At 46.9% G+C, this 19,207-nt stretch overlaps 1 protein-coding gene across 3 annotated transcripts; it reads right to left on the reverse strand.

Annotated features, from left to right (window-relative positions):
• Nucleotides 1-698: 698 nt before the first annotated feature.
• On the reverse strand, nucleotides 699-18,574 carry KATNB1 (katanin regulatory subunit B1). 3 transcript variants are annotated; one of them, XM_074151765.1, is made up of 20 exons: nucleotides 18,266-18,574; nucleotides 17,999-18,138; nucleotides 15,279-15,409; nucleotides 13,061-13,178; nucleotides 11,546-11,646; nucleotides 10,966-11,007; nucleotides 10,133-10,216; nucleotides 9,035-9,150; nucleotides 8,426-8,497; nucleotides 8,019-8,169; nucleotides 7,398-7,585; nucleotides 7,154-7,287; nucleotides 6,305-6,355; nucleotides 6,058-6,134; nucleotides 5,284-5,403; nucleotides 4,147-4,296; nucleotides 3,740-3,816; nucleotides 3,273-3,347; nucleotides 2,432-2,548; nucleotides 699-1,829 (listed from the first exon to the last, which is right to left on the reverse strand). In XM_074151765.1, exons 2-20 carry the CDS (start codon nucleotides 18,036-18,038, stop codon nucleotides 1,697-1,699), a joined length of 1,977 nt encoding a protein of 658 aa, XP_074007866.1. In that variant the 5' UTR covers nucleotides 18,039-18,138; nucleotides 18,266-18,574; the 3' UTR covers nucleotides 699-1,696. The 3 variants fall into 3 exon arrangements, with proteins under 3 accessions (XP_074007866.1, XP_074007867.1, XP_074007868.1); XM_074151766.1 differs by lacking the exon at nucleotides 18,266-18,574 and having other exon boundaries at nucleotides 7,154-7,284; nucleotides 17,999-18,038; XM_074151767.1 differs by lacking the exon at nucleotides 18,266-18,574 and having other exon boundaries at nucleotides 5,284-5,385; nucleotides 6,049-6,134; nucleotides 7,154-7,284; nucleotides 17,999-18,038.
• Between the last annotated feature and the right edge of the window lie 633 nt (nucleotides 18,575-19,207).

Below are 19,207 nucleotides of genomic sequence, written 5' to 3' on the forward strand. Positions count from 1 at the left end.
AGGATTATCCCCAAGAGCCCCAGCTGGTGCAGCAGGACACATCACCAGTTCCCTGGTCCTCAAAGCACCTTCAGCCATGGTGGGGCTGTCCTGCGATGGAACAATGCCAGGGTGCCTTGCTGCATGAGCTGCTGTCAGAGCCACCTCCTCCAGAGCCCAGAGGCTCCTCCTGCTCCAGAGCAGGACATTGCCCTTTGATCCTAAAACCTGTGTTTGGATGAAGCATCAGAAATGAAGGGATTGACTTTAGGTTTCCTGCTGGCCCCACTACACACACCTGAAAGTGTCTCCTACATCCTCCAACACCAGAGCTCAGCTCGAGAGCTCACAGAAAACCACGGAGACAAAGAACTGCCACTATGCCCGATCTGCTAGGGAGAAGAGACAGGGAGAAGGACAAGCCACAAACAATGGCTGTGCTCTTTGGGCTGGGAACTCCAAGGCAGAGTGAAACCTCCCCCAGGGTTTCTGCAAGCCACCAGGTGAGTGCTGTCTCTCTCACTTGCTCACCGCCTCTCTCACCACATGCACTTACTCACCGCAGCCTCTCAGTAGGACAGGCGAGAACAACCAGCTGCCCCCATGGGACATGCTACTAGGACTCCTGCTTTCCCTGGACACTCCCAGCCAGGAGCTGTGCCAAGGTGAACCCTACTTCAAGAGAGTCAGGCATTTAACACAACTTTTTTTTTTTTTTTACAAAAAGTTACAAATCTTTTAATAAAACTCATTATAAGTTACAGTTTCCTGGAGAACAGGCTCCAATGTATAAAATGGGAGACAGGCTGGGAGGAGCAGGGGAAGCACCAACAGGGACCTCTTTCCCCATAGGAAAGAAGAAAGAGGGACAGAAAGGTTCTGACAGACATTTATTAGGGGGAAAGAAAAAAAAAAACAAAAAACCCTCTAAGAATGGTCCAGTGGATGTAGAAAGACATTAGTCCGTGTCCCTCTCTTCCTCCACCCTCCCAAATCCTCATTTGCAAAGGCAAACACATATGACAAGTCCTGTTTCAGCCACATCCATTAACAGATCCAGGCAGAGCTCAGGTCCCAGCAACAGTCTGAAGAAATTCATCTTCTGTGGTCCAGGTGCCAGCAGGGGTTTCTGAGAAGCCAAGAGAAGCCTCCTCTCCATACGGGTTCTCAAGACTGCACCAGGCAGGGTGGCACAGCGTCCTGGCCCACATTTGATGAAGCCAAAGGGGTTGGTCCCACACAGCAGTTGAAAATGTCCCTTCTGCAGGGAATGGACACTCCACCCCACTGCAGGGCTTTGTGGGGTGCAAAAAGAGAGCAGGGCCAGGCGGCCCCAGACCACAGAGCTGAGCGACAAGAACCAACAACACACACAGGCGAAGGAGGGATGACAGCAGGCTTTGAGCCCTCCTACCAGGGAAAGGCCAGCACAGAGACAGAGCAGCCAAGAGCCTGGTGCTGAGATGAAAAGCTGAAATGAAGCTGCTTCCCTACAGGGCCTTTGCGAGGCCTCTGCCAGCCAGGTCCCCTCAACAGCAGTGGCCTGTCCCCACTAAGGTCCTCCATCCAGCCCATAAGGCACCAGGGCCAGCAGGATTCCACTTCCCTGCCATGCTGTAAGGGGAAGATGGACACACAGAAAGAGGTAAAATCCAGCCAGACCAAGAGCAGAGGGGAGCTTGGCCACCTGTGTTTGCACTTGAGGAGGTGGCAGCCGTCACTCCAGGACAGCCATGAGGAGATGCAGTTCCCGAAAGGCACTACCATGGCGGCCACTGAGCCCAGACTTGTTCTTGACAATGTTGCTGATGTTTTTCAGCTGCTTGTAGCACAGCTTGCATTTGTGGAGCCTGCAAAAAGAAGAGAGCAGACGCAGCATGAGTCCTCAGATGCTTGAGAGATGTGCTTGTTCCTGTAGTGCCAAAAGGTGCAACTCAAGCAGGAGAAAAAAAACTGCAAATGGCCTGGAAGAGGCTGAAATGTGAGCACGGCTCTGCAGAAACACCACATATTCAGCCCACATCCTGATGACACAGGAGAATGGCATCCACAGAAGGGCTCTTTCACTCCTCTCTTCCCTTTGGCAGTAAAGTACAGGGAGGAAGGAGGTACTGGTTTTGGAGGGCCAGTTCTCAGAGCAGAGCTATCCTGTGAGTGAACTGGAAATCCAGGGCCTGGCTGACAACTCACACGTCTTGTGAGGTTCAGAGGGTGAAGCCACAGGGTGGTTTTACTCCTGACGCTCTCACACTTTGTTTAGTTATGACTCAATACACAGTGACGGAGGGGAAAAGCAGTCCTTGCTCTTTTTCTCAGAGTGGGAGGGTTTGGTGTTTGCAGACAAAAGGGAAGGCATGCCCAGTCTAGTATCAAAGCCTCTAAAGTGAGGAGCAAAGCTCACCCAAGAGAAAGGCTGGTTCAGAAAGGGAGGAAGCAGAGGTAAGTGCCTCACCTTTCCTCTCTGGTGATGTCCACTCCGACAGAAGGTGGTGCAGCAAGGATGTCTGTGATCAGTGGCAGAAACCTCTGGAGAATGAGTTTCAGGGAGGTGCAGCCAGTCTGCACGTAACTGAAAGACAGAGAATCGGGTCCCTCTTGAATGTCCTTCCTGTCCTCCCAGCACAGTCCTCACTCACATCCACTCACCGGGGATGATCTACTCAAATGACCCCCCTCCACCACCTGTAACCTGGTGAGAAGAGCAACAGCCAAGTACCAACACAGGCTTGGTTCGAGTCAGTGCTGACAACATGAGCCCTTAACCTGCTAAGTGGGACCTTCTACTCAAGAGCAGAGATGTCCTGCTGAGGGGACTCATCCGAAGCCTCTCTCCTGGTAGGAAGGGCAGGCAGAAACTCCATATTGAGAAAGGCCGCATTTTTTTTTTTTTTTTACCACCTAATGATGAGGTTTAAAGCAATCTTCCAAGTGACCCCAGGGCTGTTGCAGGACTTCATTCCCCTTGTCTCAAGTCAACAGTTTCATTCCCATCAGTGCACAGAGCCCACTTGTTCTACATTGATTTGACCCCTCCTGGCTGCCAGAGCTGCCTTCGATCCAACACACCTAAACCAAATCTCAATATCCCAGTCTTCTTGCCCAGGCATACTTTCCATATCTTTTCCCCTACACACTTGGCTACTCCACTGCTCTTTTCCAGGCATCATATCGGCACTACACTGCATCTGCTGTGATTTTTCAGGATTTTCTTTTAGCTACAAAATACCCAATGGAGCTCTCCTATGAATATCTACACCTTTTCCCCCAAGCTCACCACGTTCTTGGGGCCTCACCTTTCATATTTACTTTGGAGTAGTTTCTCTATCTGCGGCAGGACTATAGTACACAAATCCAGCTTCCAGAGAGACCTGAAAAGGACACATTCTGAGACCAGAGACTGAGATGACATAAACAATACTTTCCGGCAAAAAAGTCCAGGGCAGCAGCACCCAAGTTTACTTAACAAGTTCACTGTCTCCCCCTTGTGATAGGAAGTGGCAGGTTCTGACTTACTGACTCAGCAGAACCACTTTATGAAGCCCAAAGACTTCCATTTTCCTTGCAAGACATCATTTGCCTACAGAAAAGGCCCCACACAACTCCAGCAGTTACTGGCACCGCAGACGTGAAGATCTGACTACAAACTCATGCATTCCCCGCTGTCAGGGCCCACTGGACATGTGGTGGGTACAACGCAGCGCTCCGAGGACAGCCAGATGGCTCTTGGATACCCCAGGGGCTGCCCCCACCCAGGACTCACGCTTTTTGGTTGACAATATTCAGGAGGTCCACGACAACAGACAGATCATTGATCGCCACTGCAGAGTCCACAGAGTTCTGAGAGAGAAAAGGAAGAAGTCGTCTATCGCAAAGCTCAAACTGGCTACGCTAATGCAGTAATATCAAGTGCCGCTTTTCAAAAACAAGGTAGAGGAAACATGGAGTAGGCTAGGGAATAAAAGATAGCTCTCGCATGAGAAAGTCTTCTCCATGTTTCTTTGTGACAATCCAACTTTAGGTGGGACACAGCAGCACTCTGTGGTGCACCCCTGGGGACAAAAAGCTGTGAGACCCTGCATTGTGTGCGAGGCAGAATCGGCCCCAGGCAAGCCAAAAATGTGGCTCAGCTGCTCCCCTCATGAGCCTCAGGTATCTCCACATCCTTGCCTTGATGTCACCAGTGCTCCATACAGCCCGCACGGTGTCCAGATTCTTGTGGCGGCTGGTGAGTACCACACACATCGTCTCATGGCCTTTCCTGATCTGGGACATGGCTTCCTCATCCACAAGCTCATTCTGGTTTTGGTTTTTCACAGCCTGAAAGTACAGACACCAATGGAGGAGCATAACAGAGAAGGGGGGCACAGAAGGGCAGGAGCTGCCTCTGGCGCTCTCTCAGTAAGAGCTGATTTTGGGGTAGAGGGACAGGAAACACTGACTTCCTTGCAGATTGTTTTATAAACATTTTGAAACAGAAATGCTCAATGTGTTCCAGTTTCAGCTACTTCTCTTTTGTCTCTTCTACTGGGTCAATCACAAACACATTTGAAGCTTTGGAAAAAGTCTCAAAATGTAGGAAAGTTAATTAAAAGTAAGCTACTTTCAAAACCAGTAAGTTTTGATGAAGAATTTTATTTCATGCAAACCCTGTTTTTTATGTGAAATGCTCATCCAAAATCAACAAACTTTATTACAAAGCAGAAATCTTGCACAATTTATTAGACTCTCAATTTGATTCCCACCCACACCACGCTGGAATCTCTCTTCCTCTGCTCACATCTAGAGTTTGGTATAATAAGGATGCTGTGGTCCTTCTCCCTTTTCAGGGCAGGGAACAAGCTCCTGAGCGAGACCAAGAGGCCTCTGAGACACAGGAGGGAAAGACTCTTGAAACAGTTATGTATGTGTAATGGCAGACACCAATTTTCTAGATGAATCACTGTCTAGATTGCTCAGTGTCTTTGTCTCATCTCTTACTCTCTACTTCAACAACACATTCTTCGTGAGCACGGACCAGCACTGCTGTCAATCCCAATGGGGGTGACTGCCGGTCACTCCAGCAACCCAGGGGTGTTAATTCCAGAGGAACTGCAAGTCAAAGCAGTTGGGAGACGGGAGACTGAGCGGGCAGGGGAAGCACCAAGTGAGCAGAGGGAGAGCAGGAGGTTGCACGTTCTCATTCAGTACTGATGACTGCAGGCTGCAGTCCTGCATCTCAGACACTATTCTGCATCTCAGAGAACTCCCTTTCTGATGCCACCCAACACAGACACCAGCTGGAAACTTTTGTCCAGAGACACTTACTGGTAGAAAGTCAGAGACCTTCAGGCCAATGGGCTCATTCCTGGCTGCAGGAATCACCGATGGTTCCGTTCTGGGCAAAGGAGTTGAGGAGGCAATCGGTGGCTTCTGAACCGGTTCAGGCTGCAGGAGAAATTGGGATAAAACCTCTAGCAGCAACAATCTGGTCCTAGGCTGATGTCCCTTTTTCCTGACCTGCTTTCAGCTAATGCGGAAACAGTCTCCAATTTGCTAGCATAGTTAAAGAGGCAATAAAGTTCTCTCTCAGGTACATACCAAGATGTAATTAAGGTTTGCAAAGAACATGGAGATGCCTCAGCAGAAATGCCAAGTGCTGCCGTTGTTATCGGCATGTAAAATCAGGGAAATGGGCCGTGGCCAGCCTGAAGGCGAAGAGGGAATTCTAAAGAAGACAGCATAATGTATCCTGGCCCAACAGCTGCTTGTGATTTTGGCTACAAAACAGCCTCAAGTTCAAGCACTTGCAGGAATCTGACACTTGGTTCTCTTCAGAGTGCCTCAATTTTGAGATGCTAGGAGAAACATCACTGCAAGTGCAAGTAATAAACAAAAACAATAGAACCATCGCCTGCTGGAGGCTTGGCCTTTGATTCTACTGCTCAGGCAAGACACATGGCAGGACAAAGACTGGAGCTGCATGTTTACTGTTCTTCAGCAAAGGAATCAGCTTGACTAGAAATCAAAAAGTCTCCAGCACTCACATTATCTTTCAGAGTGAGGGCATGAGCAGTTCTTAACAGATCATACAGTACGTACAAGTTCTTGTTTTGGCGACAGGGTCTGGACATCTGCAGCTTGGCTGGGCTTCACTGCTTCCTTTGCAGTTACAGGCTCTACCGACATGAAAAGAAGTGGGAAAGCAGAAACTGATTGCTCCTTTCAAGAGAATTTGAAAAGGTTCTGGACAGCTAGACTACAAGCAGTTGTTTCTGCAGATGTGTATCTCTCCCTCTTTTGAGGGCCATTAACCCCATTCCCACAGAGGGGTCATCTTCATACTCACCATCCTCAGGAGGGGCAGGAAAGGGCTCATTGTTTCGAGGAGGAGTTCGACCTACAGAAAGAGGAGGGAAAAAAAAAAACAACACACACACACATGGAGTGTCTGAGGCTACAGATGAGCAATAAATCAACCATGGAGCTGGGGGATCTCCAACAACACCACAGATTAGGGCAGTCAGTGATACAGCAACAGAGTTAACTTCTTCGGGCCTTGATGCTATTGTTGAGTTTAACCAAAGGCTTTCAGCCTTCATGGATGGGAGGGACAAAACTGACTTGTGTAGTTCATTGCTGCTGTAGAAGTGTGAAGCACAATAAAAGGCACTGTCATAACAAATTATATTAGAAAAAATTCACCTCCCGCTAAATTGACTTACATAAGTAAATCAAAATAACTACTACGAATTCCTTAAAAATGAGATACAGGCATTACACTATGCCTCCTAAACAACAATCTCTGCTATAATAAAACATTTTGCCTTTCCTTCTTTAATGGAGGCTGCTGATTTTATACATACCAAAATTCTAAGCTAATAAAGATCCTGTAACGCAGCAGTCATTCCTAATCAGGAAAGGAAGGCAGCATGCTTACAGCAGAGCTCTGGATTCTGAGCCAGGCTTTGACCAGCCATCATTGCACCCTAGTAAAGGTACCACCTTCCAGCAGTTCATCAACATGATTCGTGGTTCAACATCCAAGCACAGAATACTAAATAAGCTTTCTAAACTCTCCCAGTTGCAGGCAAAGCTTCTATTATAGTAAGCCAAGGCTCACTTCTACTGAAACCGTTTTGCACCTACAGCTCTAATCCAAACACCACTCAAAAGCACAATAAAGCCTGGTACTGACAGATAGCGTTCTTGGGCTGGAAGATCTCTTTGTAATCCTCTGGGTTCTGGATCTCGGCCTTTGATTCCTTCTCATCCCGGTCATCTTCACTGCTGGGACTGCGCCTCTCGCTCTCTGAGTTGTGCTTCACTCTGCTGTGGAAAAAGAGATACTGTCAGGGCAAGACCATGAACTCTGTCAGAGAGCAAGAGCACTCTTGTACATTTCCTTAAAATCTTGAAGTTCAACAAGCAGATCCCCTCACCTTTGTGGCTTGCTGCAGCTAGTTGAGGGCCTGTCATAGATGCGGCGAAGGGAGGACCCCATGGGGGTAGGCAGCACAAGAGGTTCGTCATCCCTCATCAGCCCATGAGGAATGCAACCCGACTTTGTGACTCTGCTGAGATCCACAACAAAGGAGGAGACCGTGCTTTGTGCAAAAGAGACTCCTATCTGCAGAGGCAAAAGATCAAGGTAATTCACCAGGGAGCAGGGTACACACCAGCCGTTTTGAGAGCAGGCATGATGGAGTGACACTGAGCAATTGTGCTTGAGAATTTCTCAGTTCAGTGCTTTGGCTTTTTCAACTTGAAGCTGCCAATGTTTTATGACAGGCTACGATAAAACTTTTGCCAACCATAGTTTCTAAATACTGGTCAAACCAAGTGCCAGTTCTTTCCTCTAGAAGCCAAAGAGATATGAAGCAGAGCACAAGGCTGCTGAAAGCAAAAGCACACAAGCTCAGTCTAAGTGCTGGGCCCATTGTGAGCCCCAGCCACTTACAGTCTGACACAAGCTCAAAAGTCAGAAGGCCTGCAAGGAGACAGGAGGATTTTGTCTCGTGTTTTGCAGTGGCCTCCCCCACTCCTTGGGAGCAGTGGCTTACCAGTTGGTTGTTGCAGATAGACAAGTCGGCTACTTTTCCCCAGTTCACCAAGACCACATCAAAACAGCGCTCTGGCTCCCAGCCGTACACACGCAGTGAATCCTGGAAGCCACTATACAAGCAGCAGCCATCTGGGTTGAAGAGCACACATCTGGGAGGAAGGCAGGTGGGGAATTAGGCACAGTTTTCAAACACTGCATAGTCCCACAAGGACCCCAGGGTTGTATCCCTGACTTCAGTGAACACCTCCAGCCCCACTTCTAACAATGAACCTACCGATTTGCTGTTCATCTCTGCAACATCTCCAGCAGCCCAAACTTCACCCCAGTAAAGTCTCTCTTTCAGGAAATCCTCCCTTTTCCTCTTCTTTAGTCTGTCTAGTACACCACAGTGAGAATTTAATATACCTGACAGGAGTAGCCTCCTCTTCAATACAGCTCACAACCTGAAACTTCTCCAAGTCCCAGAACCGAACAGTCCTGTACACACAACATAACAAAATGATCATCACTCATCCCTCTAGAAATACACTGTAGAATCCAGTACTGAAATAATACGCTAACAGCTCGAATGACTTTAGCTGTTGTGCACACATCATGAACCTACACAGAAGGCTAGTCTGGCCAAGATCTGTGAATCCAGCCACAGATACTTAGAGGCTCTTAGATACAGATAGGTATTCAGACCTGACCCAGAGCTAGGAGGACACCCTGCCAGCTGAGCAGGGCAGCCTGCTGTGCAGACAGTGTCAGCTGGATCAGTGAGATGCTCAAGGCTATCGTGTTGTTTTCTAGTGCGGCAGAAGGTGCCATCAATTTTGGATAAGAAGGCAAGATCTTCATGTTCTGTGCACCACAGATGTGACATGCTGCTGGCGAGATGCCAGGCGCTTGCAGTGGCAGGTGTGACATTTGTGTGTTGTGTGACATTCCTATTTTCTACATTCCTAAAAAACAGGCCATTGGGAAAGGGAACCAACATATACAATTCCCTTCTTTCTCCCTCCCTTTATGTACCTGTCAAAACTGCCAGAAGCCAAAAGGTATTCATTGGGGTGGAACTCAACAATGTTTACTGGGCCGGTATGTCCTGTAAACTCAAACATTATCTTCCCAGCAGCCAGATCCCACAGCTGAAGAAGGAAAGAACAGAAAGACTCTTGAAAAGGTTTAATGTTAGAGAATTCCAATACACTTCTGATTTCCTTGTTCTGGCAACCTCCTCATGCTTCACCTCCAAGAACAGACTCAAGTTTGTCAAAGCAAGCAATGATCAGGGAAGGAGTACCATCCCAGCCATTTAAGGCTGCATTATTTTTATCAATTTTTTTTAGCATTCTTTTTTAAACTTTCCATTTAATTTGTTCCCTAGAATTTTTTGGTTTATATTTAGATACTTGGATAAAATACAGCAGTTGCACCTGGCCTTGCACATTATATCTCAAAAGCAAACAAACTGAAATTTGGAAGCTCTGAATCCCTTCACAACTCATTCTTCCAGCGCTCTGGTTTCCACCAAAAAATCCAGAGTGAAATGACTGATTGGTTTATTTCATGTGAAACTGAAAACAAAAAGCAGTCCTTTGCTCATATTCCTCCTTACCACACCTGAAAAAAGCAATGTCGCTGCTCGGTCCATACTTTTCTGAATTCCTTCTCTTGCTCTGCTCAGTCGTGACAGCAATTTTCAGACTGATCATCACATGCAATGTGTATGATAACACACTCCTATTGAATTAACTGAGCAGAGCCAGAAACTGGTACGGTGAAACAATGTGCAGCAGACAATTAATTCGGTAACATTTACTGAGAGGACCGAGGCCAATGTTCAGGTATCACAACTCTACCACCATCATAACATGAACCTTCATGTGTGAAGTGCCAACGTGTCTGTTGGGTAAGTGCATTTCAACACATGCAGCTCTTTGCTGGACGTTGTGGGCCACTGGACACGATACTCATAAACAGACTGGTCCCTGCAAAGCCCCAGTGCTCAGACAAATGCCTAATGAACTAAAGGTGTTTATAAATGAGTGCTGGTAATGCCGGGTAAAAAGACAATCCCAGCATTCCTAAGTCCCACGAGCACATAAGGAGGGTGTCACAATAAATTACCTTTACAGTGTGATCATCAGCAGCAGAGGCCAGCCATTTGCCATCAGGACTAAAGCGGAGACATCGGACTGCTTCTGTGTGACCCTGAAGTGAGAAAAAAAAAACCATGTAGTATTTTCTTTCTTTTTTTTGGGGGGGGGGGGGGTTGGGGTTTTTTTTGTTTTGTTTTTAAGAGGGAATTCTGGGTTTTGTCTTTTAATCCTGTACAATATAATAACATAAAATCAAGTCACTTTCACAAACTCCACAGTTCACAGAACACTAAGCACTACACTCAAGATCTATATCCATCCACACTAAATGGGTATAATCTCTCTCATCTAGACACTTCTGACATCAGTTTAAGCACGGTAAATACAGACCCAGCTTAATTAATAAGAATAAAATTTTAAATTACACAGATTTATGGGTGGTCAGATAGAAGTGCTGTGCCATTAAGTTGGCTTCTAAATGAAATTAATATACAGAAAATGAAATTAATATACAGAAAGTTCTTTCGGTAGAGAAAGACACCAAGAACAGAAGCATCTTGGTGCAGTGAGGATATCGGTACACGGTAATATCAGTCACAGTATAAAGAAACACTCATGGATGCTCTCCATGCACTCAACCAGACCACTGAACATTAGCTCCTATGATATCCATTTCATATTCCCACACAGTTCACAGAGGCCTGCAGAGGTTTGCCAGTCTACTTCACAAATAGTACAGAGCTTATTTTTATAGTGGAAAATGAGAAAGCTAATTGTACATAATCACTTTTAGGTTTGCTCGTAAGTCCTCAACAGAAATCTTTCTCCCCTCTTTGCCTGAAGACTAATAAAGCATTTTACCTTGTACCTGAAGACGCAGCCTTTTCTTCTTACATCCCAGAGCTACAGGGAAGAAAAGCAAAGAGAAGATACGCTTAGAGCAGTATGTAGGGAGCCCCAGAGTCCCATCAGAACAAGAGTTCTGCCTGTCACTACACTGATGAACACCACAGAATGAAAACACTGAAGGGGCTGTTAAACCCCTGTTTGCTTCAGGAGTATTTCCTAACCCAATTCCCCAAGTGAAAATTGCTTCTGTAAGGTATTTCCTACTACAGAAGCTCAGTTCCTACAGTGAAATACCAGCCCAATGAAGCAGATGCAATCCACAGCAATCAGGACATCTGCGCTTGCTGACATCCAGTCTCAGCTGGCACCTAACTCGGAACCACATTCCACAACAGAGGAATCATACTCATGAGCTACCACTGGAAATACATGCACGAATTTCACAAGCACTCACAAATACACCTGCCCACACACATGGAAATGATGATGTACAGCATCTACCAACAGCTTGGCACAAAACACATTCTGGCACTCTTCATAACAAAGATACTGCAAGTAAAGTGGGTAATCTCTAGGGGAAGCTGAGCTTTACCTTAATGTTTGTGTCCAAAGAGCCGGATGCCACAAAGCTTCCAAAAGGGTGGAAATCAAGGCTGCAGATATTCGCTTTGTGACCGAGTAAAGTACGAAGAACTGGGAAAAGGAGAGGCAGAGCAGGGAGAAGGAATAGGGAACAAATATATAGCAGTTCATTTCCTCCAAACAGCATGCAGAAGTTTAGCCATACTACTACCACCTCTTACATTCCAATATTCGCCTCGACTCCTCCAATTGCCCCTTGCAAGAAGCATCTCAAAGACCGGGAAGGGACACTCAGGAAGCATGAGACAACAAAACGATCACAGTGTTTCAGCAAGTCATCAACCAAGTGACACCCCTTGTAATTCTAGAAACCAGAAAGGACCAGTAGGACTGGTACACTGTATCTCTGAAAGAAGAGATGAATGCAGAAGTCAACTTCGAGGAAGAAAAATTGCCCAGATAATAACAGAGGCAATCTCTGTCATCCATCATCCAGGACGGTCTGATGATTCCCATGGCAGAAATCAGCTCTTAAGCCAGAACTGGAGTGGTCATTTGCACAGACACTGGCTCACAGGTCTCCTAATAAATTCAGGCAGATCAGTTACTCTCCACTGGTAGAGCCAAACTATTTTATAACTGAACTGATGCTAACCGTCTGAATGACAAAAGTGCTTTTAATTATTTATGCCACCTGCTGTTTGCCTTCTTAGCTCAGCCAATGTACGTATTTTCAATACACACTCTTTCTATGAACAAGTAGCAGCTTATAAGAAATATTCAGTCATTTTATGGTATTCCTGCTGGAATGCACTCAAGTGATTCATGACACCTTTGAAAACTTGTTCTAGGATTTGAGAAAAATGCAATAAATAAGACATGACTCAACAGTTGATGTTTAAAGGATCAGAGCTCAATGAGTTCACAGCTTTTATGATTTACTAAAAATTAGGTCTTTGCCTATTTACATGGTCATGCAAGAGCAAAAAGAGGAGAAAAATCACTTGAGGAACATGCAAGAGCAAAAAGAGGAGAAAAATCACTTGAGGAACAAAATAAAAGTTAGAACCTAAGAACAAGAGACCAGCAAATAGGGAATTCCTGGACTTGTGCAGAACCTAATATACTTAAAACTTCCAATCCGATTTTGGATTCTTTTATTACAGTTGACAATTTTAAGCTGAGACTGTGAATACAAATTCTATATGCCTAGTTATTCTATACATGCATGGAAACTGATCTGGAATATAGATTTCAACACACTCGGGTCAAAACCCTAGAAACTAGTTCCTCAGATCAGTCTCCACAATAAACATACAAATTTCTGCTCGAGCATGGATACACATTTCTACAGTCTCAGTAGGAAGTGCACAAAAGCTCTCTAAGAGCTGGAAATCAAGATGAAAGCAATGCCAGGCTCCTGACCTGGAACCTGCCAGGAACCTTCTGGGTCAGCATAGATACTAAGCAAAAGGATATTCCAAAAAACATGCATTATCAGAAGTGAAAACCCACGGAAACATACTTTTGGCAGCTTCCAGGTCCCAAACTCGAATGGACCCTGACTGGGACCCTGCAACAATGAGTTCCTCATTCATATTGATCTGCAGGCTCTCGATGGGTGTTGTATGGCCTGTCAAGCTCTGCAAAGAAAACCACCAGTCACAATTAACAGCTACTGACACAGCCCTGTCCAGAATGACACTGCTCACACTCGATTAGCAACTAAAGTACTTAGCCAAGGACCACCTGGTTTTGCCACTGGTCTTTCTTCCTCATCAGCTACCAGTATGGTAGAGCATCCTACAGACCATCACTGCATACAGCACTGGGCACATATCTTCCATGTTATCCCACTTTCTGGGGCACGCTGACTAATTTTTAAAGGATGCATCAACAGAGACATGGGCAGTTAAACATTAGGTGTGGATGCCCAGACAAGGTTGACACACGCTTACATTATAAAAATTATGCTGTGCAAACGCAATGGCACTGTGTTTGCTCTAAATGCGTCACTTAAGTGTCATGAACTGGTTACAAAATCAAAGCAAGAGCAAAAGCAGGGCTACTTCGAAACCATCACATAAGCAAGGAGCCGTATGTTGCTGCCAGCAATGGGTGTCACAGTGATAACGTGGTGCTATTACTGAAGTATTAACTTGAGGCATAAGGTAGCAATTCACATGCACGTCGTTCCTTTCATCCTTGAACATCCAAAAAGCTTACAAATTGTGTAAGTATTTTGAAAAGGGAGGTATTTAATTAAAACACAAGGATATTTAAAACTAGCTCTAGAAAAACAATACTACTATTGCAGATTTTCGGCTTGTCGATTAATGCTTTACCCCATCCTTAAATAGGTCTTTTTAAATAGCTAAGCTAGCTCTGTGCCTCCCGCACAGGCACAGAGCTGGGAACGCCAGCTGAAAGCTGCCTGTTCTGATGGGGCTTTCTTAGGATTTCACACACAACTGAAATCCTCTACATACTCTACAGCTGCAACCACCACTGCTTAGAGAGCGAGCTCACACTTGAAGCAAGTCACAATGCTACTTAAAAAGTCCCTCTTCTCCAACACATACACATCTGGAATCCTAACAATCTAAACCCCAAAGATGAATATACAGCACAAACACCAAAAATCAAGATTCTTTTGATATGCAAGAGTGGCACAAGTCCTCAGCAGCTCCAGTCAGTCCCTGCCTCTCAGAAACACCAGCTTCTACCATCTGTGGTTTCCAGGCAGCGCAAGAGCTACAGCTCTCTGTACCCTTTCCATGGGAGCAGAGATATTTAGTCCTTTAACCTTCCTTTTCATGGTAGGCAATACTCTGGTTTCAAACTGCTGTCCTGCCACCACCAAGCGCCTGGAAAGACACAGCTTAGCTATGCTATGCAAGAAGCACAGCACTGCCAAAGGTGAGCAACTCCTTCTGCACCCATTTCAACCTCCTTACACTTGACCTCAGTAAATGAATGGAAAAATAAAGTAGAAGCATACTCCTTTTAGCCTTTTTGACCCCACCTGCCTGATTTCTTCCTCACAAGGTTCACACTGGCTAGAGAAATACCTTTCATAACACAACATTATTGCATTGTTAATTAAACAAGTGACGAGGGACACTTGCTAAAGATGGTTTCCCACAACACCCACTCAAAGCAAAGATCAATATAGGATAGACATCTGCTGATATATTTATAGTGCACTTTAGTGATCACTACTGGGGCAACCCTACTCTTTCTAATACACTGCACCCAGCATTACTCTTCCTCAGGCCACAGGCGAATTAGCAAACTATTCTCACAAACTTTGTGCTGACAGTTAGTGACTGTGGGACAGGTGGGAATGCATCCTGCTGGGGATGTTTCCTGCAACGAGGGCAAACTCAGGGTATAAAAGCGGCCCCTGTAGCTTGCACTATACAACTAACTAACCTTGTACAAAACTCTGCATTTAATTATCTGTAGCCTGGTAATGGAAGGACAATATTCATTACCTGAGCAAGCACTTGCACAGCTGAAGCAGCCAGCCAGCCCAGATTCTCCCTGGGGCAGTGGTCTCACCAGTAACCAAATTCCATCCCTATCTTTAGCTAGAACACAGTCATTCAGCTTTGTGCTGGTAAACTCGATTCACAAGTACTACAGGATACAACTCAACAATTTCTTCCCTCATTCGCACCCTCCATACCTCAGAATTAATATTCCCATCCCCCAAAAGTGGAGAACAGGCCTGTTCTTACCATGATGCAGCTGGGCTTGTTAACTGACCATACATTGACTCGACAGTCATCTCCTCCAGTTGCGAGCAGCCGGCCTGAACTTTTTCCCAGGACTAGTGAGGACACATTGCTGCTGTGAGCCGTGATCTCTTCTGCACAAAACAAAGAGTTACTACAGACTAGTATAACAATTTTCACCCCATCCTTCCCAAAGGACTAAAAAAGTCTTCTTCCTAGAAAAACTTTCCAGTTTCCACCGGACAAGCTGCAGCAGCCCACAGTTCAGATAAGAAGATACACTATTATCGTGCTTGAAACAGTCCTTCTTGGCTCTGCCTGCTGCACTTCAGACATTTGCTGACCAAGCTTCAGGACTCCAGTGCTGATGTGGCTTACAAAAAGACCCTTCTCTCACTAGCAGAAGCTCTATAGTTTTTAAAAGATTTGCTCAACTGTGGAAACCTGCTCACAGAAGCTGCTTTACCCAGTTGGGTCTCAGTAAGCCAAGCTGTCTCTGAAGCTGCAATAATATGCAGCAGCCAGAGTCATCTAGCGAAATGCCCTGTAATCCTGTTCTAGAAAGCAGCAGCAGAGCATCCAACCTGAGGAGAACTGGCAGATTAGCAGCAGTACAGTTTGTTACCTTACACAGCAAATAAAGTCAGACTTGGCAGCTGGCATAGGTGGAGCTCCCTTCTCTGAGCTTTGGCAGAGGCTTTGCTACATTCCCACTATGCAACACAGGTGAAACTTAGCAACACAGTGTGAAACTGTGACAAAGGAAGGAAACTGCCCCAAACAGCACAAAAGAACAAATGTGATTGATACTAAAAGACTGTTAAAAAACTGGGGGCTGAGGGGAAGCTCCGACACAGAGGGCTTCGCAACAATCAAATTCCAAGGAACCCTCATCAGAAACAAACAAGTTTGGGGGCAAACAGAAGCCAAATGAGTATCTTTGCTTAAACATCTTATTTTCAGAGCAAATTTTTAAATCCATTCAAATTTTTGGCAGGGTCTTTTGGAAGACGTATTTACTAATTTCTTCATCTTATAGTTCTCTCCTGTGAAAGTTCATGGGATTTGCACGCCAATAGTTATGAAACTTGTTTGTAAAAAAGCTAGGTAGCAATCAACTCAGCTTTTGTTTGGATTGTTTTGGTGTAAGGAACAATTTGATCATTTTGCATGAAACACTAATCCGAAAGGATATTAGGCGGCTGCAATAATTACAGGTACTTTGATCTCAAACTCCGAGTACTTTTTTGAAAGCAAAACTGCAACTTTCACTTTAGCTGGAGAAACACCTTTCAAATTACAAAGGTAACTGGACTGTAAATTACATGAGAAAGGCAAATCTGAAAATATGCTTGTATTGTGTTGAAAGATCAAAGTAAAGTATTTGTGTATACACAGACTTGAAAGTAACAAACAGTTCAATTAGTATTAACAAACCAACTCACTAGTTAAAATTGAAAGGATGCTGAGCATTGCTGCTGAAATCAGTGCGTCAGCAGCTCCACTTTCTCCCCTCCTCTTGATTTCATTCTTAACAATATATTTTAAGTTTAAAAGTCATTGCTGAAGTACTCAAACTGCTGTTCAGAAAAGCCAGGTTATAACCTGATGCCAGCCTTGGCTAGATAACTTCATCCTCTCACTGGGTGAAGTGCCAATTTCTTTAAACCCACAAACTTTTTTTTTTAATGAAGTATTTGTCATCAGATATCACCCACCAACTCAATAATACTAGGCTTCTAACTAGCATTGCCAAAGCATTTCTAATGTTCAGAACGCTTCTTGCTCTGAAGAGGATGCTAAGACAGGGCAGAGCCTAGCAAAAACAAAGATCAAGAACTTCTGCCCACTTACAAGAGAACAAAGATTGCTCAACTTCCAGCTTTTCCTATAACTGGAGTTGCAGGGATGGCAAGAAAACATAGCAAACTGGCCTTCTGCTCAAAAAGATATGAAATACTAAGTCAATTATCTCAGCTCCCTGAACGTGTTAGCAGTCATGGATGCCATATTTCTGCTAGCCAATTTCTAGACCAAGTCACTAGTCTAAAGCTGGCAGTTCTGAACAACCCATCGCTTCCCATTGCTTCTATGCCTTCCTCAACAGCTCCTACAAAACAACTCATCAGTGACCAGTGAAGCAGCTAGAAATTATAGTCAGCAACTGTTTACTGCTCCATCTGAAGAAAAATAACAGATGTAAAAGCAGCAGATTCTTACTGTCTCTTGCAAAGCAATTTCAAAAGCATGAGACCTCCAGGTCCTGCAAACATCATCTCATCCCTCCTGCAGCAGGGCTCAGTGCATCTTCTGTAACAAGTGAGCAGCGATGAAGGACACCCCAAAGGAGCTAAACCAACCCCGAGGGACCTCTCGCCACAGCCCAGACTCTGGAGCTGGGTTTCCATCACTCCCTTGGTTGTTCCTGTGCTACAGGAGAGTCATAGAGGGTTAATTAGAAATTTAGGATGGCATTACAGCAAAAAATACAGGCAGTGACCTTTTGAAAATAGCAATGTAAAGGCCCTACACTATTCCACTATGCAGATATGTTTTCAAAAAGGATTTCTAGGCGTTAACAATTCCAGTCAGCAACCTTGGAAGAGGGCCGGGGCATCCACACCCAAAACAGGGATTAGCTGGTTCCTCTCACAAACCGCCCCTTCCACCCCCCTCCCCCAGAGGGGAACTCCTCTGCCCTCCCTCAGCCCAGCGACACTCACGTAGCTTCCACGCCGTCTTAGTGGTGACGGCCACGGCCATGGCTCTCCGACGGGCAGGGCAGAAGCGCCTTCCTCCTCCCGGAGGGGCCTCTCCGTCTCCTACCGCCGCCGGGACATCCACCCGAGCTTCCCCGGCCACCCTGCAGGCAAAAAAACACCGGCCGGTGTTACGGCGGAGCCCGGCCGCGCCGAGGCGGTGGGCAAGGTGCGCGGGGCGGAGGCCCAGCCCGCCGCCCGACCCGGCGGCGGCGCGGGGTGAGGCCTTACCGCTGAGGACCATCACGGGAGGGACAGGCCAGCGGGGAGCCCGGCGGGCGGTGCCTTGGGGGGGGGGGCGCTGCTAGGGCCGCCGCAGCCTCACCGGGCGATGAGGAGCAGCGGGCGGCGCCCAGAGCCACCCAGGGGACGCCTGAACGTTGGTGGTGGCGGTGGCGGCGGCGTTCGGCGAGGCCCGCCCGGCCGCCCCAGCTCTACCGGCGGCAGCTCCGGTGGTACCGGTCTCCCCTTCCCCCCCCGCCCCCAGCGACACCGTAGCCACCTGACAACCGGCCCCTCACAACGAACCCCGGCCGCGCCCCGCCCCTGCCCAGCGCCGCCAATCAGAGCCGCCGGCGCCCCTGAACCTCACCGCGCCGAGCCCCGCAATTGCGTGGTTTCCGTACGCCGCTCGGCCAATAGGAGATGAGGGAAGGGCGGTTGCCTTAGCGACCGCAGAGCGGCCGGCCACTCATCACGCAGCTTCTTGGCGGAGACTTTCAAGCAAGGCCAATAAGAAGGGCGGTGAGCAGGAGCCGCCATTTTGCGGCGCGGTGGGGCGGAGCAGCGCCGCCTCTCGGCTTGCGGGGAGGCTGCAGCGGCCTCAGCCAGGAGCTTCCGTGGAGGCGGCCCAGAGGCCCTTCCCCGCCTTTCTGCTTCAGGGCCCGGCGGCGGTTGTGCCGGTGTATCCCCCGGAAACGATTCCCCTCGCCAGGGAATCGCGTTACGAGCGCAGCCCTGGCGGGAGCGGGGCTCTCGGAATCTCCCTTTCCGTGCCTTTTTGCCAGGCACAGAGCCTCCGGCTCCTGCTACCCCCGAGCCGCTGGGGCCTCGCTTTTCTCACCGCGGGGAGCTGTGCTTGGCGCTCTCAGCCTGGATGAGATGGAGTTGTGCCACTTCAATCCTCCCTGCCTCTGAAGCCAATTACTCCATCAAAAGAGGAAATCAAATTAG

This window comes from Numenius arquata, chromosome 8 (assembly GCF_964106895.1).
Source record: "Numenius arquata chromosome 8, bNumArq3.hap1.1, whole genome shotgun sequence".
NCBI lineage: Eukaryota > Metazoa > Chordata > Aves > Charadriiformes > Scolopacidae > Numenius > Numenius arquata.

Bases quoted from the DNA above. Each gene is read 5' to 3' on its own strand.
- KATNB1 (XM_074151765.1), bottom strand. From the start codon at position 18,038: ATGGCCGTGGCCGTCACCACTAAGACGGCGTGGAAGCTAC. The intron at 13,179-15,278 runs GTAAGAACAGGC...TTTTCTTTGCAG, and splicing joins ACAAGCCCAGCTGCATCATG to AGCTTGACAGGCCATACAAC. The intron at 4,297-5,283 runs GTAAGTGTCTCT...CTGTACTTTCAG, and splicing joins AGGTCTCTGACTTTCTACCA to GCTGTGAAAAACCAAAACCA.